The 17,976-nt window shown below is 40.4% G+C and overlaps 1 protein-coding gene across 1 annotated transcript in view; it reads left to right on the top strand.

Annotated features, from left to right (window-relative positions):
- The window catches only part of LOC117502805, a 36,482-nt gene that overhangs the window by 186 nt on the left and 18,320 nt on the right, over window positions 1-17,976 (top strand). The window contains exons 2-12 of the mRNA XM_034161913.1: window positions 1,156-1,281; window positions 3,568-3,783; window positions 4,995-5,161; window positions 6,062-6,099; window positions 8,438-8,484; window positions 9,186-10,057; window positions 10,387-10,536; window positions 11,655-11,713; window positions 12,631-12,651; window positions 15,022-15,215; window positions 17,891-17,949. Of these exons, the coding sequence (XP_034017804.1) occupies window positions 1,156-1,281; window positions 3,568-3,783; window positions 4,995-5,161; window positions 6,062-6,099; window positions 8,438-8,484; window positions 9,186-10,057; window positions 10,387-10,536; window positions 11,655-11,713; window positions 12,631-12,651; window positions 15,022-15,215; window positions 17,891-17,949 (1,949 nt within the window). The remainder of the gene's footprint in view (window positions 1-1,155; window positions 1,282-3,567; window positions 3,784-4,994; window positions 5,162-6,061; window positions 6,100-8,437; window positions 8,485-9,185; window positions 10,058-10,386; window positions 10,537-11,654; window positions 11,714-12,630; window positions 12,652-15,021; window positions 15,216-17,890; window positions 17,950-17,976) is intronic.

Below are 17,976 nucleotides of genomic sequence, written 5' to 3' on the forward strand. Positions count from 1 at the left end.
GAGAGTCTACAACTCCTCCTATATGAGGTGGCAGTCCATCACAGGTTACTTCCAAATCCAAGGCTGGCACCCATTTACAGCTCAGTGGGCTGAGATGATACAGATGAACCGTCTTGTCCAGGACACCGGGAATTGAATCCAGGTCTACCTCCTTGAAGCTCAAATGCTATCCCACTGAGCTACTTGCTTGATGAACCAAATGATCTCATTAAACAGTCAGATTCATACATATTTATCATATCTGAGCTTGATCAGCCTGTTCTTTGTAAAACAGGCCTTTAGTTTGCATCGGATCTACGAAGACTTATTGGTAACTACATGGCCCTGGGGCTTCCGGTTGCATCTTGGAATACTAAGTGAATAAAACATTTTAAAATTGTACAGTTATGTTTCATAACATTACACTTTATTGATATAATTAAGTATTTCATAATGCTCTCATCATATAATAAATTTGGCCACATTTGGAGTTCAAATGTACAAAGGCATAAGAGTGAACTAAACTGTTCCACTAGAATAACAGAATGTCGCTCGGAATAAAAATAGATGCTGTAAAAGCCTGGTCACCTTTAGTCTGAGCAGACATGTTGATGTGCTTATAGGAAGCGACTGGGCCAAGCGAAGCTATCGGAATGGTGGCGTGGGGAAGACGTTATTCTAAACCACACGGTTAACAGGATCTGTCAACACATGTCACATAATGTGATTTTTATTGCTTTCAATGGATTGTTTGGGGCAAAAAGCTGTTCAGAAAATACACAACTATAGAGGAAACTTGAGTTTAAAGTGTTAGGTTGGGGGGGTCTGAACCAACTGGAGGCCAGGCTGGCAGATGCCCCGAGAAAGCCACTAACAAGATGACGCCAGCACGGCGAGGGCCACGGGGTAAAGACGGATTATTCTGAGCAGTAGATAAGATTATTCCAGAAACAGTGCCTACTTTTTTAACCTTGTCACTCTTGCCACACTTCCAGCTCTTACTGTTCTACTGCCATGGGAGGGGCGGGGATGATGGGAAATCAGCACAACATGTTTATGCCTTCCGCCTAGAGTTCATGAGTGTTTCACCTATCAGAAGCCAGCTCAGCCCTTAAATGACACCTGTCCGACACCCAAGCAACTGCGCTCAGACCTACATCTGAGCTAAACCAGCAGCACCGAAACTCCAGCTCCAATCCTCCAGCATTCATATTTTGGGGACTCAAACTTTCTCCCACAATGCTTCTAGACTTTGGTTTGTGCTGCTGCTGATCCTTGCTTCCCAAGCTGCTGGAATTAAAGGTAGCCTTGATTTGTTCCAAAAAAACACACAATCCTTAGAGCCTTGATGCTAACAGTGCGTGGACACTCACACACCAGCTGACATTTCATTGTTGCACAAAGTATGTGCACTTCTCAACACAAAGGATGAAGACACACGGGTTTGAAGAGTAGGACGATCTACACACATACTGGTCACAGAGCAAAGCCTATTATGATTGCATAAGTGCTTTGTTGTAAAGTCATTAAGTGTTTGATGCCATCCGGTTGCTTCACCAAAGAATCTGAAGGTGTAAAACACAAAATAAGCTTTACTACATCTTGTTTTTTTCTGAAATTCAGATAATTGTTGGACCAATAAATAAAATGCTTCAACTGGTAAGAATCAAATGAATTAGGCTGATTCAAATCAGCTCAATAATTAATGTTTATGCCAACTTGTTAACCCAGTTTGGACAAACACCGTTCATTTGAGATGTTTTATAGTGTACAGCTATGGACGGGCAGGACAAAACCGCGCACTGTTCAAAAAGAAAGTGTTTTAAAATGTCATGGAAGTGCTGTTTTTTTGTTTGTGCCATAAATTATGATTTATTATTATTGTATACAAGATCAACTTCAAAAGTCTAAATGCATTTTTATCTCAGGACACAATGTTTTTACTTCCATGGTATTTCTGTATATATCACAGAAAAGAATAAATAAATTTGAGATTAGTTTGATGAAATATAAGTTTGGCTGGAGATCAAATAGTCAAAATATGCATGTATTTCAGCATAGATGTATTTACTATAAGCTTTATGGTGCTAATGCAAATATCCTTGATAACTTTTGACAACAAATATTCACTATAAACCAAAGCATAAGAAGTTGAAGACATTTAGCATGGTAGTAAATGCTCCTGTTGAAAGTATAGCTAGTCTCCAGAAAATGAGTTCAGAAAAGTGGGCACTGTAACCTATAACTATTAATGAGTCATAATAATCTTAATTACAACACCACTTAAAGCTGATCTATAAGTCACCTCTGCTGTTTGTGTTTGTTTTCACAGGATACTGTTATTACTGGATACTTTTATTCAGACCACCCTTCAAGTACAGCCAGTGCCATTATTTCTGGTATGAGTGGGCACAAGTAGGGAACATGAACCCCGAACTCAATTATAATGCAGCAACTGTGCTCAGTGCACAGACAGAAGTAACAAGAATTGCAAAAATATAGATGAGCCAGACATGTTGACAAATTAATAATCTTGAACCAAGTGAGATTTTAAAATGTCAAAATGTAAAAACGAAGTTAATTATATCACACTGTAATATGGCACCAGTTTCCAGAGAGACTGCTCCAAAGATATTAGACTTGATTTCCCTTGTCGTTAAAATGTTTTGGCAGAGGGGTAAGAAGCTAACCTGCATTGTGTCCATTCATCAATATTACTCCTCTTTCTTAAGGAAAACTGAAGCTTTAATATTTGTTTTAGCATATTTGCCTTTAAATTTAAACAATGCAGTAGTTTTATAAATTAAATGGTTACACATACACCTACAGTGAGAAAATTGATTTTAATTATCATAAGCTTATCAATTTCAATTCAGGTTATTCATATAGAGTCCAGTGTTCATCATGATAAGACTTCAAAAGGTCAACCTGGAGGTGAAGACCAGAATCTTATCAAAACACACTGCACAGGTGGTTTCATAGATGTCAGATCAGCCACTGAATTTGCACAGTCTCCAGTTTGCATCCCAATGCTGATGATGCTGATCTTCAACTCCCAAAATTTGTTCAAGGTCTAGGGATCAAAGTGCTAAAATAGGCTGCATGTCCATTTTCCGTAAGTACGTAGGGGGACACCCATGTTTCATTTGGATACAGTAGATAGATGGCTACTTTCAGAACATGGAGATGGACCAATTTCTGCCTGGGTTGTTCCGTAGTGTGGTGGTGGATGGAATAATACGTCACTCCAGTGCATGTTCCCAGACCTCACCTAAAGGGGGAACTGAATGTCATGAGGTTTGCTGAAATTCTCATGATGATGTATCAAAAATTTTCAACAAATGCTCCCACATTATGTTACTGCAGGAAATTGGTCCTATGGTATGGTATCGTCCATGACCAAGTGGTAGCATCTAGAAATGTATATGCATGAGTCAGTTTCTATAGAACTCTGCACATTCCTGTGTTATTTGCAAACATCAGCTTTTCTTGCAACTAGTGTATGATTCTTCCAAGTCCCTTTTGTTGTGCATGCACTTGATCGAAATTAAGTTTGACCTTGAATCCTTTGTTGTGCTTTGTGTTTAGCAAGCAGCATCAGATTGGATGATGGGGTGCAAACGGATGCCGCTGGCTCTGTAAGTTTAGTGCAGCTGCTGAAAACACCAAAACACACCAAACCGTTTGACCTCAGCAGACATCGATCCAGGAGGTCAGTGTTTCTACACTCTGGAGTGAAAATTTGTCCTCAGGAGACCATCAGTGAAGTGCTTGCCAGCCACCAGGCTTACTACCAGCTCAGAGGTATGGTTCTGTGCTTTCAGCCTTCTGCAGCCACTTAGTTCTGCAAGAGCAGTTCTTTGGTTGCCTTGCTCCACGGCACATGCACCAATATTCACCAATAACATGTTATGTTTTCTCAGTGACATTTATGTATTAAGCTCAAAATCATTTCAAATCTGTTTCATTAATTTCATAAGGGCATAAAAATATTAAAGATGCATGGATTCAGATTTGTCAACAGCCAAAATCTGAGATGCACAACAGAGATATGGTTTTAGCTGTAACCTGAAACACTAAAATGCCAAATTTTATGAATAAAAGAAAATATAAGTGTAATGAAGAGTTGCTTTTGTTGCAGTGGAATCAGCTGTCCAATTTCTTTTCATATAGACCGTATGTTCCTGACGCTTTTCACAATTGAAAAAGATTCTAGGAAACTTGTAGGTCTTTAACCCTATTGGGGTCCATTGGACCCCATGTCAATTGCTTTCTCCATATTGTACTCACTAAAGTCCTGAATAGGGTTAAACCTCACAAATTAAAAAATACCTTCAAACCTCTTCAACTTTTGAATCAATTGGAGCATTTATTGCATTTTCTGGCTTTCTAGCCTCAGCAATATACTGTATATCAAAGTTGAAAGACAAAGACAGACAACACTCCCACAAGAGAGCTTTCAAAGGTCTTGGATGAGCATTGATCTCAGGGTATTGCAGGTAGATAATAACACTCTGGAGCCAGCTGACCCTTCAGATTTGAGTAGAGGAGTCAGCTCATTCTCTTCTTCTGTCAGTTCCAAGTCAACTCTCATTGATCAGAAAAAGGGACACTATGGCAGAACTTTTACAACTCCACTAAGGAGGTAATGTCTAATTGTGGGATTTTTAGTATGGGAAAACAAAATGCAACACCAATTCTTCTTAAATCCTTATGGAAAAAGTTGGGCCTAATCTCAAATACATATTATATTATAGCCATCATAGGGCCATAATAGCCCTATAGTATAATTTTGAATAGAACATCACTGAATTCTGTTTATATCATCTTGGGAGACAAGTAAGTTAACAAATGTGATCTATAAGGAGTATAGAGGAGAGCTGATCAATCAATCAATTTTTTTTTTATATAGCGCCAAATCACAACAAACAGTTGCCCCAAGTGCACAGACTGTCACTGTACCTCTGAGAGAAGTGGTGAAGGTCTCAGAGCCCAACTGGTGTTTATTTGCCCAGTGTGTCAGGAAGCTGTGTGGGAGGCGTTCAGGATCTTCTTTGATAGGATCCCCGGGACAACAGAGTACCAAAGATGGGTTCACACATGTCAACACGAGTCGCTCTGCATCTCTGACATCGCCAAAAACTTCAGTGGTTCAGAAGAGCACATGAGCTTGATTCACAGGGTAAGAAATTGAGCGTGAGCTCATGCAGCATCGCAGTAAATGGTGTCGGGAAGAATTTAGTTCTCACACAGTCCTTTTGGCTTTTTATTTTTGGCTGACACACAATTACATTCTCACAAGAATAATGTGCATTTTCACTTAGAGACACTTACAGTAAATGATCATACAGTTACTGTACAGTTGGTACAAATAGCTAAACTCATTCCAGGATGTGAAGAACTATATTAATTTTGGTATGGCCTAGATGCCTGCCATATCAGAATTTGCTCCCATTAGCACTCTGGGTAACAAGAACAGATCAAGCATGAAGCAGCATGGTGACTTGGCACAGGATTTTATGTCAGATGCTCTTCCTGAGGTAACTCCAGATATACACAGGGGATGGGGCACAGGTGACTTTGGAGACCCTGTGTTTGGGATACAAGTGCCGCTGTGCTGATTCAGCTCTTTATTATGTGGCTCATAAACTCATAATTTGATGTTTATTCTGTCAATTTAATGCTATAAAACATCAGATTTCATACAGTAAATTTTGATGTGGACATTTACATTTGGTCTTCAAGTGGTTGTATGAAGACACAAAATTTAGCAGCACTTATAGGTTCCGTTAGACAGCGAGGGAGAGATGTGAACCGGATCTCTTTCACATTTTGACCAGGACATATAGTCACACCAAGCTGCCTTGATACTGCTCAGCTTTCACCCAAAATACCTCAAGGTTTTGGCACTTGTCTAAAGTTAAGGGAAAGACAATCTTAAAAAAAAAAAAATTATGAAACAGAAATGACAAAAATCCTTGAAGCATGGGACAGGGTGGGAACTCGGACATCACTTAGCTTCAGTGTTGATCTCTGATCTAGTGTTTAGGAACAATATTGTCTTCTCATTTTTTGTTTGCAGAGGATGAACCGCATGAGGGCTGGGAAGCACCCATCAAGGTAGGTGACATTAATGTTAATTCCAATCCTTCAACTTCCCAGTAATTCTGGCATTCGTCAGGCATGCGTTCTGAATCTGGACCCCATTCTGTCCAATGCTTCCATGGCCTGGATGCTGAGGAGAGTTGTGGAGTCCAGCTATTTTAGTACCTTTGTCAATGGTGTGTAGTTTATTGCAGTACATGAGAAGTTGAGTACCTGGGTTTACAGTTGTCCTAACATCCAGGCTTTCAATGACTTCCTGACTGAGCCAACCGAAGTCTATTTGTTTATGGTAAAATATGGCAAGCTTGTTAAGAGATTCACTTATCTCAGCCGCAACATTCATTTCCTTGACAGCCAGGCCTGAGATTGAGAGACATCTGGGTAGGTGAGAGCATTGTGAGGGAACGTTAGCTACAACACTACGGCACAAGAGGTGCTTCCCCGACACTGGACACTCATTTCTGATGATCCCAGCAAATGGAATAGGCCAAGAGGATGCCAGTGTATCACCTGGCTGCTGGAGACAGATGGCTAGTTTCAGGAGGTGGGAATAGACCTGTGGTGGTTGCCAGTCAGAACACAGGGAGATTCCAATGTGTGGCATATACAGCAAACAGCAACCACCTATGTATGCAACAGACCTACAGCTTTAACAATGGATCCGGCCCTGTTCACTGTCGTCGCTCTGACAAAAAGAAAAAGAATACCATGAATTTTACAACACAATTTTCACACACTCACCATAACCATCTGAGTGACTGTCATGCAAAGCACTGTTAAATGAATAGCCTTCATTAGAGCACTTTGCACTTTAATAGTTAACAATGAAGAGACACGTCGTCACACCGACGTCATCAGAACAGGGACGACTCAAACGGTTTCACTCAATGACACATAAGTGCTTACTTATGGAAGAACAGTGTGGAATTCAGCACTCTAGTGAGAACAGGCTTGACAAGGCAAAATATATAATATTTGTTCATAATATTCAATAAAATTTTATTTCAAATAAAAATCCAATTATATGTTAGCTTTAAGCTACACTGAAAACCAAATTTGAGATGATTTATTTGGCATATTTTATGGGATATTCAAAATAGCATCATGAAAAAAAAAATGTTATGAAAACCAATAAACTTAATTAAAATATAAAAATGTCACCTTACTTTGTCCACAGTGAAGCTCAGATAGATTTACAACTACATAAAAAATTCACAAATTATTACTTACCATTGAGAGATTCCTTACAAAACCTGTCTAAAAAGTAGCTATGAAAAATATTCATCTCAGAAATGTTTGTTCACTTATTTCATAGTTAGATTAATAGATTCTGAATGAATAATTCTGTGTTTTAGACACTAATTGACGTTTTCGCTTATGTATATTTATCAGATTATTCATATATGACATTTACAGTCAGATTTACACATAGATGAACATTGATAATTTTGTAATTTCACCTCTGTACATCACCACAGTGGAGCTATAATTAAATTTAGATGTGCTTGTGGTTTAGAATTTCAGCTTTAATTTAAGGGTTTAACAAAAATGTCACATTAACTTAAGAATTATAGACATTATTATACACAGTACCTCCAGTGTCAGAGGCCATAGATAATTATACAAATGCAATGTAATTATTTTTCATACAAATCATCAGCTTTACAGTTTTCTTTAGATAAGGCAGAGGATGAACACATAAATATGTCTTTGACTTCATCTTCAGTAATCATTAACAAATACAAACAGTAGTCTGCCTGGAGTGCCCGTGTAAGGAGACTAGTGAAGGAAGCCATCAAGACACCCAGACAAATCTGAAGCAGGTACAGGCTTCTGTGGCTGTGATAAGAGAATCTGTGCATAGCGCAACTGTTGGTCACATCGCAGCTTCACGAGTTCCTTTTAAAGAAGATGTGAAATTTTCTACTGCAGTTTGTCAGAAGGCACATGGGCGATCTGAGCCTAGATCTACTTGTTCCAAAGCTACAGCAAATATTTAGCTAAGAATGTGGCCAACATAAAAAGCTTTCATTTTAGTCAACTCCTGTACAGGTTAGCGTAACAACCAAGATCACTGCAGACTGCTACCAAAGCCCCTATAAATCTGAAACAAATTAAATGAATGGCCCACCGCATCTAATGACAACTGATCAGCATTAAATGATCTGAACACAGTCACTGAAGTGGACATGCTGAGGAGAAATGTGGGCTTCCACAGGTGTCAGACTAATGGAGCAGTTATGACATTTCACTGACTGTGTAATGGATTTCTCTACACTATAAAGGGATGGAACATATGTAATCTCTGTGTGCTTGTACAGCCGCTCCAAACAAAGTGTCTTCTTTTCTGCAGAGGAGCAGTGACTCCGGCACCAACACAGATTGTCCCAGAGATAGCAGGTAAAACAAATTACAGTCTAATAACAGAATATCCAATATCAATACTGTGGTTACAATGAGTGATCTTTGGATACGGTTGTTATGTTCTTTTTTAACCTCCTTTTGAGCCAAGACAGCCTTCATTGAGTATTGATGAGAGGTGCTGGGGTCAATATAATCACTGACATGAGGCACTTGTTCAACAATAAATAAAAATTCAACACACGGACGAAGGAAGACTCTGAAACATAGTATGAAGTTGATTTAAAATCCCTGTCAATGTAATTTCTAAGACACCCCACCCAGATAAAGTTGGATACGACAGACCTGTCCAATGACATCAATGCAAGATCTAAAAAAAAAAAAAAAAAAAAATCCATAAATTATTGCTTTTCAGAGTGCTCGTACATTAGCATCTTCAGAAAATTTAGGTTACTACTGGAGATCAAGATCATACTGCTGCTGGACATTTTGCTAGGTAAAAGGACACAAGCAGAGTCCTATTTTTCTAATTGTATTTTCATTAGACTGCACAAAACAGCAAAAATACATTGTTTGAGCTAGGATGCGCAATCCTTGAACACAACAACAATAGCTATGATGCACTCTTAAGGAACACAAAGTATCTTTCATATATTATATTACGAAATATTGTTGTCACAAGAAATAAAAGACAGAGCTTTATTCAGAATTCTGTTTATTTGCTTCTGACGTTATTTCAGGTCCAGAGGCACTGACCACCAATCCAGCATTGCCAGTAGCAGCTCCATCAGAGGCCCCATCGGCGTCCCCATCACCAGTTCCATCAGAGGCCCCATCAGTAGCTCCATCGGTGGTCCTGTCGGCAGCTCCATCAGTAGTCCCGTTGGCTGCCCCATCGGCAGTCCCATCAGTAGCTCCATCAGTGGTCCCGTCGGCGGCGCCATCAGTACCTCCATCGGCGGCCCTTTCGGCAGCCTCATCAGTGGTTCCGTTGGCTGTTCCATCGGAGGCCCTATCCTCAGCAACTCCATCGGCGGCCCCATCAGCAGCTCCATCAGTAGCCCCCTCGATGGCCCCATCAGCATCTCCATCATCACTGTTTGCTGCCCCGTCAGCAGCTCTATCCGCGGCCCCATCAGCATCTCCATCGTCGCTGTCGGTCCCCTCAGCAGCCCCATCATCCACATCCTCAGCCCCAGCAGCTTCATGGTCCCTGACACCCATGTCAGCCACCCTAGCGGCCACATCAGCCATGCCAGCTGCCCCAGAGGCTACATCATTTGCCCCAGCAATTGAACTGTCCCCATTAGCCACCCTACCAGCACCACTGTCCCCACCAGCTGCCACAGAAGCCATGTCAGCTGCTCCAGAGGAGGGACTGTCCTCACCAAGCACTCCAACAGAACTGTCCCAGTCAAGTTCCCCTGTAGCTCCATCATACCCATCAGTGGCCCTATCGGCTGTGCCAACAGCTTCTCCATCAGCAGCAGCATCAGCTATCCCATCAACCCGAGCACTGGTCATCACCACTGCCATCACTTTCAGTTCTCAAAGTTCAATTTCAAGCCCTGCCCTCACTCAAAGGCCACCAACATTACAGAAGATTGAGGAGGTACCACCATAAACATACTGTACACATCATGTATTTACCTGATCTTTAGTGACTTGTTCATGAAGCAAGAGCTCACAATACATGTATTTAAAAAAAAAAATTTTTTTCACTATTAAGCGCAACTCATGATTGGTTGACATCCCTACAGACAATTTTCAAAGAATTCCACTGTGGATCAATAGGTAGCTTTTAAGCATTTAATATGAGGAGAAGATAGTTTTTCATCCCTACTAAAACCAGGATTTTGTCAGTTTGTCTTTGTCCTTAATTTTGTCTTTGTTTTGTTTTTCCTGGTCAAATACCTGCATAATGCTTTTTCTGTCGCGAAGGACTCTGAACTCCCAAACCTGTTACCCGAGAGTCCAGTGCAAGAGATAGTGGAGTTCAGCATTGACCTGGTGGATCCAGGTTACAGAGAGCTGCTGGAGGACGCAGACTCCCCTCAGTACATCGACCTGGCTCACCACCTGCAGGACCAGGTGAGATTCCAAACTTCTTCTGTGGTCTGATCAGATCCTGCCAGACGGGTGTATACGCACAGTCTGACCTTTGAAAACTACTGATACCTGACTCAATTACAAAACAAGGTAAATCTAAGTTAGATGCCTGAATCACTACTTTAAATTAAAGCGTATGATAGCTCAAGGGTTCTGGTGCTTTCTGATTTGCTGTATGGTTGCGGGACTTGCACACTGACCAGTGACTGTTTGACATGACCCCTTTAACTGTGAGGAAGCAAAAGCACTTGACATTGGTATATAATGAATTAAAGAAAACATGACTGTTGTGCTGTATTAATCTGCCTCACCCTGATTAATGATTAAAGACAAGTGTCCTGTGACTGTCACATCAACTTAATTAATCTGACATCTTCTGTATTTTTAAACAGTTTCGTGTTTGGTTGTTTGGCACTGAGGTACATGAATATGAAAAACCATCCTGTGCTTGTCCAGTGCATTTTGGATATCAATATCATATCTATTGCATTACTCTAGTGTTTGAAACGTATGCTCGAAGATTTGATTCAGAAGTAAATTGGTTTACCATAATAAATAACAGCACAAAGCTCTATTTTCTTGTGAGATTTAAATTACTTTGATATGTTAAAGATGATTTATTTAAGTTTTTTTTTTCCTCCATTTTTGTAATCAGTATAAAAGTGCTGGTAAATTTGTACCTACTGATCCATGTAGTCTCTGTCTTATTCTACTGCTCCAGCTTGAAGGAAAGCTTTAGGACTACTGAACAGCTACAGATTACTGCTCACACCTCTATTTTTCCTGCCTCCTCAAACGGAGTCTTACTGAGAAATTAATCTGTCAATGTCATTCCCTCAGTGAAAGGCTCTGTGGAACATTTCACACTGTGTGCATTCAGCAGGCGGATGTTACTTGACGGGACATTAAAGACGATTATGTCACAAGAGTGGTGAGGTGCTTAACTCACCCAAAAATAGACATCAGCCAGGGTTTCCCATTGATGTACTCTTGTTTTTAGAATACTGGTACACTGCTATCCTGCAAGCTCTGTTTGACGGCTTCAAATTAACACCATTGACCTCCACAGAGGAAGTAGTAACATGGCGTTTCTCTTACAGATGCAGCATGTTTTTGATAAACTTCCAGGATTTAAGTCAATCAATGTGCTGGGGATCAGGTAAGTCCTGGACATAAAAACACAGGTATGATTTTAAAATTGACTTAAATGAGAAAAGAAATGTATCGGTTAGACATAATTAAAGCCTCAACTTGGCCACTGTGGCAACGAGATATTTCACCAAGCCTTGAAGGTGTTATTAAATTATGATGAGTAATTTGTATTGTGTGAGACAGTTAGGTGTCATTTGCCGCTGTGCTGGGATTTGTCAGCCAGTGCTGGAGGTGAATGCGTCATCAGTCACTACATAGACAAAACTGAAAAACTGTAACTTATCCTGGAAGTCATGGAGATGGCAGAGTTGTTTATCTTGTGTAGCTAGCCAATGTAATATAATACGATACCGAATGATAAAAGTCTACCAAAACAACAGGTAAAACAAACTAACACATCACACTAACACATACTGTACATCACAGAAGACAACAATTAATTTTGAATGTCATCTTTGTTTCACCTTTGATGATGTTTAAAGCAAATTTCAACCACATTTAAGTGTAAAATGCAGGTATAAAATGCATCCTCTTGGCCCTTTCTGGAATGTCTTTGGACACCATTGCGATAGACTAATCAACTGAAAAATAGATGGATAGAAAAATATTAATTGTGGAAGCACTCACCTGTTATTTACAACAAATATTCTCACTACAAATAATTATGTACATACATTAAAGAAATAATTTACCACTTGTGACTATTGGAGTTGCTAAAGCAATCTCTCCATATACTGATATGTCAGCAGTACTGACAGTTGGAAAAAAAATTAAACTAATGTAAGACTGAGGTTGTCATTTAAAACACATAAAATCTCCAAATATGTAATGAAAAGTTTATTATTTTTTTTATGGTTCTTTGGTGTCCTGTTATGGTTTAATGTTATAATCTCTAATAATTTGTTTTCTTTTCCCCAATGCTAGCAAGGCCCAGGACACTGACGGGTAACTTACACAGACAGATGAAACATTCTGAGCCTCGCCTTATGTGTGTGTTGGTCCCTGACAATATAGAGCTAAACACTTATTTGGATCCATATCCGAGGTGCAGAGGGGGATTATTGTCCCCAAAACAACCAAGAGGATTCAATACAAAGCAGAAATTGGTAGTGTAACCTGAGAGATCCAAATAACTGCTGAGACAATGACATATTTTCTCCATTCATCCATTTTTGTCAAAGGTTAACAGGAGACGCATGGTTTTGATTATTTCCTGAGGTTTCTAAAAGGCACTCAACATTGTGTCTCATTACTCGGGAAGACTGCAGGGCATTGATACAGGAAAATTTGTGGATTCAGTCATTTTTGAGCTGCTCTCACTGTTAATGTGCCTTCCCCCTGTGGTGTCTGCTGCTGTCGGGGCCAATAACACGCAGAGGAGGCCTCAGCGGGAGCTGGTCCTCTAATCTCACTGCTCTCCTGCTTTTGTCTGCTGGATGTCAGCACTTACAAAGGAACAGCAAAAGTCATACTAGAGGACAATGCTCACACTTAAGGCTGAAGCTGTCTATATAATAGGTTTTTCTTCCATAAACATCCATGTTTTTGCTGGTTATCACCCAAAAAGCTCTGAGTAACAGACACACTGTGGGATTATGGGCTACAACTTCCTACAAAGCTAAAAATGACAAATGTGCGTCTTTGCATTGCGTGATAATGCCACATCAGTTGTCCCATATCAATTACCTTTGGAATCATTCTGTGTCATACCTCCAAAAAGGGGGCGGGGGGAACTTGAAGACATTCAATGGAATAAGATTTTGAAATTCTGACCTTAAAAACAAACCAATGGCTCATAGTGCATGAAAATTGGGAAACATGTAGACAATCTGACATTCGATTCTTTATAAAGGATTAATAACTTTCACATATATGGCCAAAGTTGTGATGGAGGTGGCCTCGAATGTTCCTCCAAAACTATGTCTGCACGTCCATATCTGCTAATGTGTGAAACTGACTGAAATTTGGTTTGTTTGCACTCATGTTTAAACAAACTATGGTACTGTAATGTAAGAAAACCATTTATTATATTAATTGAGAAAACATTTTAGGTTCAAAATTAAGGGTATATGATTTTCACAATGGTGAAAATACATGCACACATTACTGTTGATTTTCATCAACAGTTTCATCAGTGGTGATGAAAGTGTGCCCATCTCTTGATTTGATTTGGCATGGTATGGCCGTTTATTTAGAATGAAAGATTTTTCTCCTGGCAGAAATTTTAGCGTGGATGCCACAAAAACAGCAATAATTGTACACTATATGGGGCCTTTTAATCCCTTAGTGTTTGAGTTAAATCTTTTAGTTGTGCTGTATCAACAGCAATCTGTGACTTTGTAGACCAGATACAAGAAAATAGCTGTTGTTAATTATGATTTTCACACATATTTGTTTTGACTGTTGTCAGGAAGCTCTACTGGAATATTTTTCAAAAGATAAAAACCGGAACAGCACTCAGACTGTATTCCTCCACAAAGGTCCAAAACAGGCCCCATTAGAGTGATTCAGAGAAAAACTCCTAAGACTCTCAGAAGTCACAAGGTCATGGTTTGATTGACAGCAGCACATGTGGAAAAAAGCTATCCTTTAGAATGTAATGACAAGCTGGAAGTCTGACCAACTTTCATAAGGCAACAAAAAATACTGAGGAAACATTGTTCAAAGAAAACTTATCTTTGGTAAGAAATGCATCATTTTAGAAGTGCATTCAGGATGATAGCAGCTTCCTATTATGTGAAGATGCCTGTTTGTGAGTACAGAACAATACCATGTGCACTTCAGACAAAAGGGTGTCTGACTTTGAAATAGCAGAAAATGATGCAGTGGCTGTTTGAGACAACAGAACTGCTGCTGAAATCCAATGAAGAACTGCTTTTGTTTGGCAGACACCATCGCCCTTCTAAATCAGTCACATCTGGCAAATCAGCTTATTCTCTTGATGACAAAAAGCTGTGCAGAATAATGATGAAGTTTGATGTGTTTCTATTTTTTATTTATGTCAGAAACGTTGTGACAGATATTGCAGCTCTGCATGGAATTATGAAAAGGCTTCATCTCACACCAGATGGCTTTTGACTACTCATTCAGTCACCTGTTGCATGTTAAGTAGAAATGTTTCCAGGAATTTGGACATCAAAATACATTTAATGTAAGATAAGGATTAAAAGGAAGATTTTGCAAGGTTTTACTAGCTAAAACCACAAAACAACAACATTATCGGTCATCTGTGGAGGTTCAATAGATTTGTTGATCGCTAGTACAGACTGAACAATCTAACTAGACCTTTAATCACAGAAAATCTCTCCTTTTCAGGCCTGCAGGAATTTCGGTGCACTACTCTCTCATCTTTGAAAATAATTTACCCAAAATCAATCCTATGCATTCTGAGACGACGAGCGGCACACCAGGGTCCTCAGCTCACACCATCCTCAGGGAAATTGTGATTGAGGCTTTGCGTGAGGAAGCTTCTCTACCTATTGATCTGAACACGCTTACTTTCAAACCAGGTACAACAGCAACAACACATAATAGTATATGATTAGATTATTGAACACAAAATACTGTTTGGCTTAAGGCCACAGTAACAAACACAAATTACCAAGGAGCCACGCTAAAGGATGTTCATCCCTATAAGGGGCCACTTGAACACCCACACAAGAGGTTCAGCCACCACCACTGGATTACTGTTTACTTTTTTCACCTCAGTTTTAATTTTAAAATATACAAGAACAATGCCAAGCACGACATATGTCCCACTTGACATTGCAGAGAGAACTCAAGATGAGTGCAGTTACTGAAATGGCAACTGGGGAGAGTGAAAGAGTGTATTCTTGAAAGGCAGAAAATGTAGTCATACGAGGTCTGTTAGAAAACTATCTGACCTTTTTATTTTTTGCAAAAACCATATGGATTTGAATCACGTGTGATTGCATCAGCCAAGCTTGAAACTTCGTGCGCATGCGTGAGTTTTTTCACCCCTGTCGGTTGCGTCATTCGCCTGTGAGCAGGCTTTGAGTGAGCAGTGGTCCACCCCCCTCGTCAGATTTTTATTGCGAGTAAAATGTCTCAATGATTTGGAGCTTTGCTGCATCAAATTTTTCCAGAAACTGAGAGACAGCCAGGTGGACACCATTCGGAAAATTCAGATGGCTTTCAGGGACGATTTTATGGGGATCACACAGATTAAGGAGTGTTACAGCCGGTTTAAAGACTGCCCACAGCGGCTGAGAGTGCGCCGCACTCCGAGCGGCGATCGACAGGCTGAAATGACCAGATCATTTCCAAAGTGAACGCTGTGTTGATCCGGGACATCGTGTGACTACCACAGAAATGGCAGAAGACGTGGACATCAGCACTTTTGCAGCACATTCCACTGTTACAGGAGTTTCTGTCATGGAAAGAGGAGCACTCCTCTTTCCATGACAAAAACTCCTGTAACAGTGGAATATGCCGTTCATTTCCAAACTGAACGCTGTGTTGATCCGGGACGTCATCTGACTACCAGAGAAATTGCAGAAGACGTGGACATCAGCACTTTTTCGGCACATTGAGACAGATGTGCAGAGGAATTCGCGCGTCGGGACAGAGCTGCATGGCGCGAAGCAACGCCGTGATGAAGCCTCACAGGACATGTTCTGGCATGTCCAGCTCATCCACAATTTCTCGGATAGTCACACGACTGAAAAACCACCGAAAGCCGCCTGAAAGCCATCTGAAAGCTGTCCTGTAAGACCAACACGGAGGTGCTTTTGTCCCGCGCCATTCGCAGCTCTGTGGCGCATTCCTCGGCTCCTCTTTCCATGACAAAAACTCCTGTAACAGTGGAATGTGCCGGAAAAGTGCTGATGTTCACGTCTTCTGCCATTTCTGTAGTAGTCAGATAACGTCCCGGATCAACACAGCCTTCACTTTGGAAATGATCTGGTCGTTTCAGCCTGTCGATCGCCGCTCGGAGTGCGGCGCACTCTCAGCCGCTGTGGGCAGTCTTTAAACCGGCTGTAACACTCCTTAATTTGTGTGATCCCCATAAAATTGTCCCTGAAAGCCATCAGAATTTTCCGAATGGTGTCCACCTGGCTGTCTCTCACAGTTAATGGAAAAATGTGATGCAGCAAAGCTCCAAATCGTTCAGACATTTTACTCGCAATAAAAATCCGACAAGGGGGGTGGACCACTGAACACACAAAGCCTGCTCACAGGTGAATGACGCAACCGACAGGCATGAAAAAACTCACGCACGCGCATGAAGGTTCAAGCTTGGCTGATGCAATCACAGGTGATTCAAATCCATATGGTTTTTGCAAAAAATAAAAAGGTCAGATAGTTTTCTGACAGACCTCGTAGACCTTCAGACAAGATTGTGGATGAGTTAGAGGGTTTTAAGAGAGGCTTGTATTAATGGCAGCCATTATCAAAAGCAACCCTCCTCTCATAGACACCAACACTCACAAAAGGTTTCAGGTCAAACTCTTAAGGCATTCTCAGCATAACGGATAGAAACCAAATTCAAGATAGCCACCATAGCAGCCGTACTTGATTAGCAGCAGGATCCATTATCATAAGGAAGAAGGATTTGTCTGCCACACAGACCAATCCTCAAAAAAAGGTTCATGTCAAATGCTCAAAGCATTTTCAAGTTATTTGACAGAAACCAAGTTCAAGAAGGCTGCCATAACCAATATCTTGGATTAGCAATGGCACCCATTATCAAAAAGAATATTCCTCTCATAAAGCCCAACCCTCACAAAAACTTTCAGGTCAAACAAAAACAAAACATTCTCAAGTTATTTAACAGAAATGAAATGTTAACGACACCGATGCCACCAATGCAGAGCCCTATACATAATGTCTCCAACCTTGCTAGGTTGGGGCTATAAAGCTACACTTTTTCCCAACTGTCCTAATTTGGACCCTATGATGGAGCATTGAGACCCTTGATCTCAGGGTTTTCCAACATATAAGACTGATCTGAAACACCAAATATCCATACTAATTAAATTTCAATTTATTTCATTTATATAGTGCCAAATCAAAACAAAGCTGCCTCCAGGCACTTCACACGAGTAAGGTCTAACCTTACCAAACCCCTAGAGCAAGCACACAAATGCCAATGGTACTGACCAGTACATTAATTTAAATCGAGAATCTCAAATACGAAAATGCCCAATTTCTTTTTTGACAGAAGCCATCTTCCCACCAGCACCAACATCAACCTCTTCAAAAGTGAAGGAGATAATGGAGGTAAGAGGTGTTGTAATTGCTGTTTGA

This window comes from Thalassophryne amazonica, chromosome 21 (assembly GCF_902500255.1).
Source record: "Thalassophryne amazonica chromosome 21, fThaAma1.1, whole genome shotgun sequence".
In the NCBI taxonomy this organism is placed as follows: domain Eukaryota; kingdom Metazoa; phylum Chordata; class Actinopteri; order Batrachoidiformes; family Batrachoididae; genus Thalassophryne; species Thalassophryne amazonica.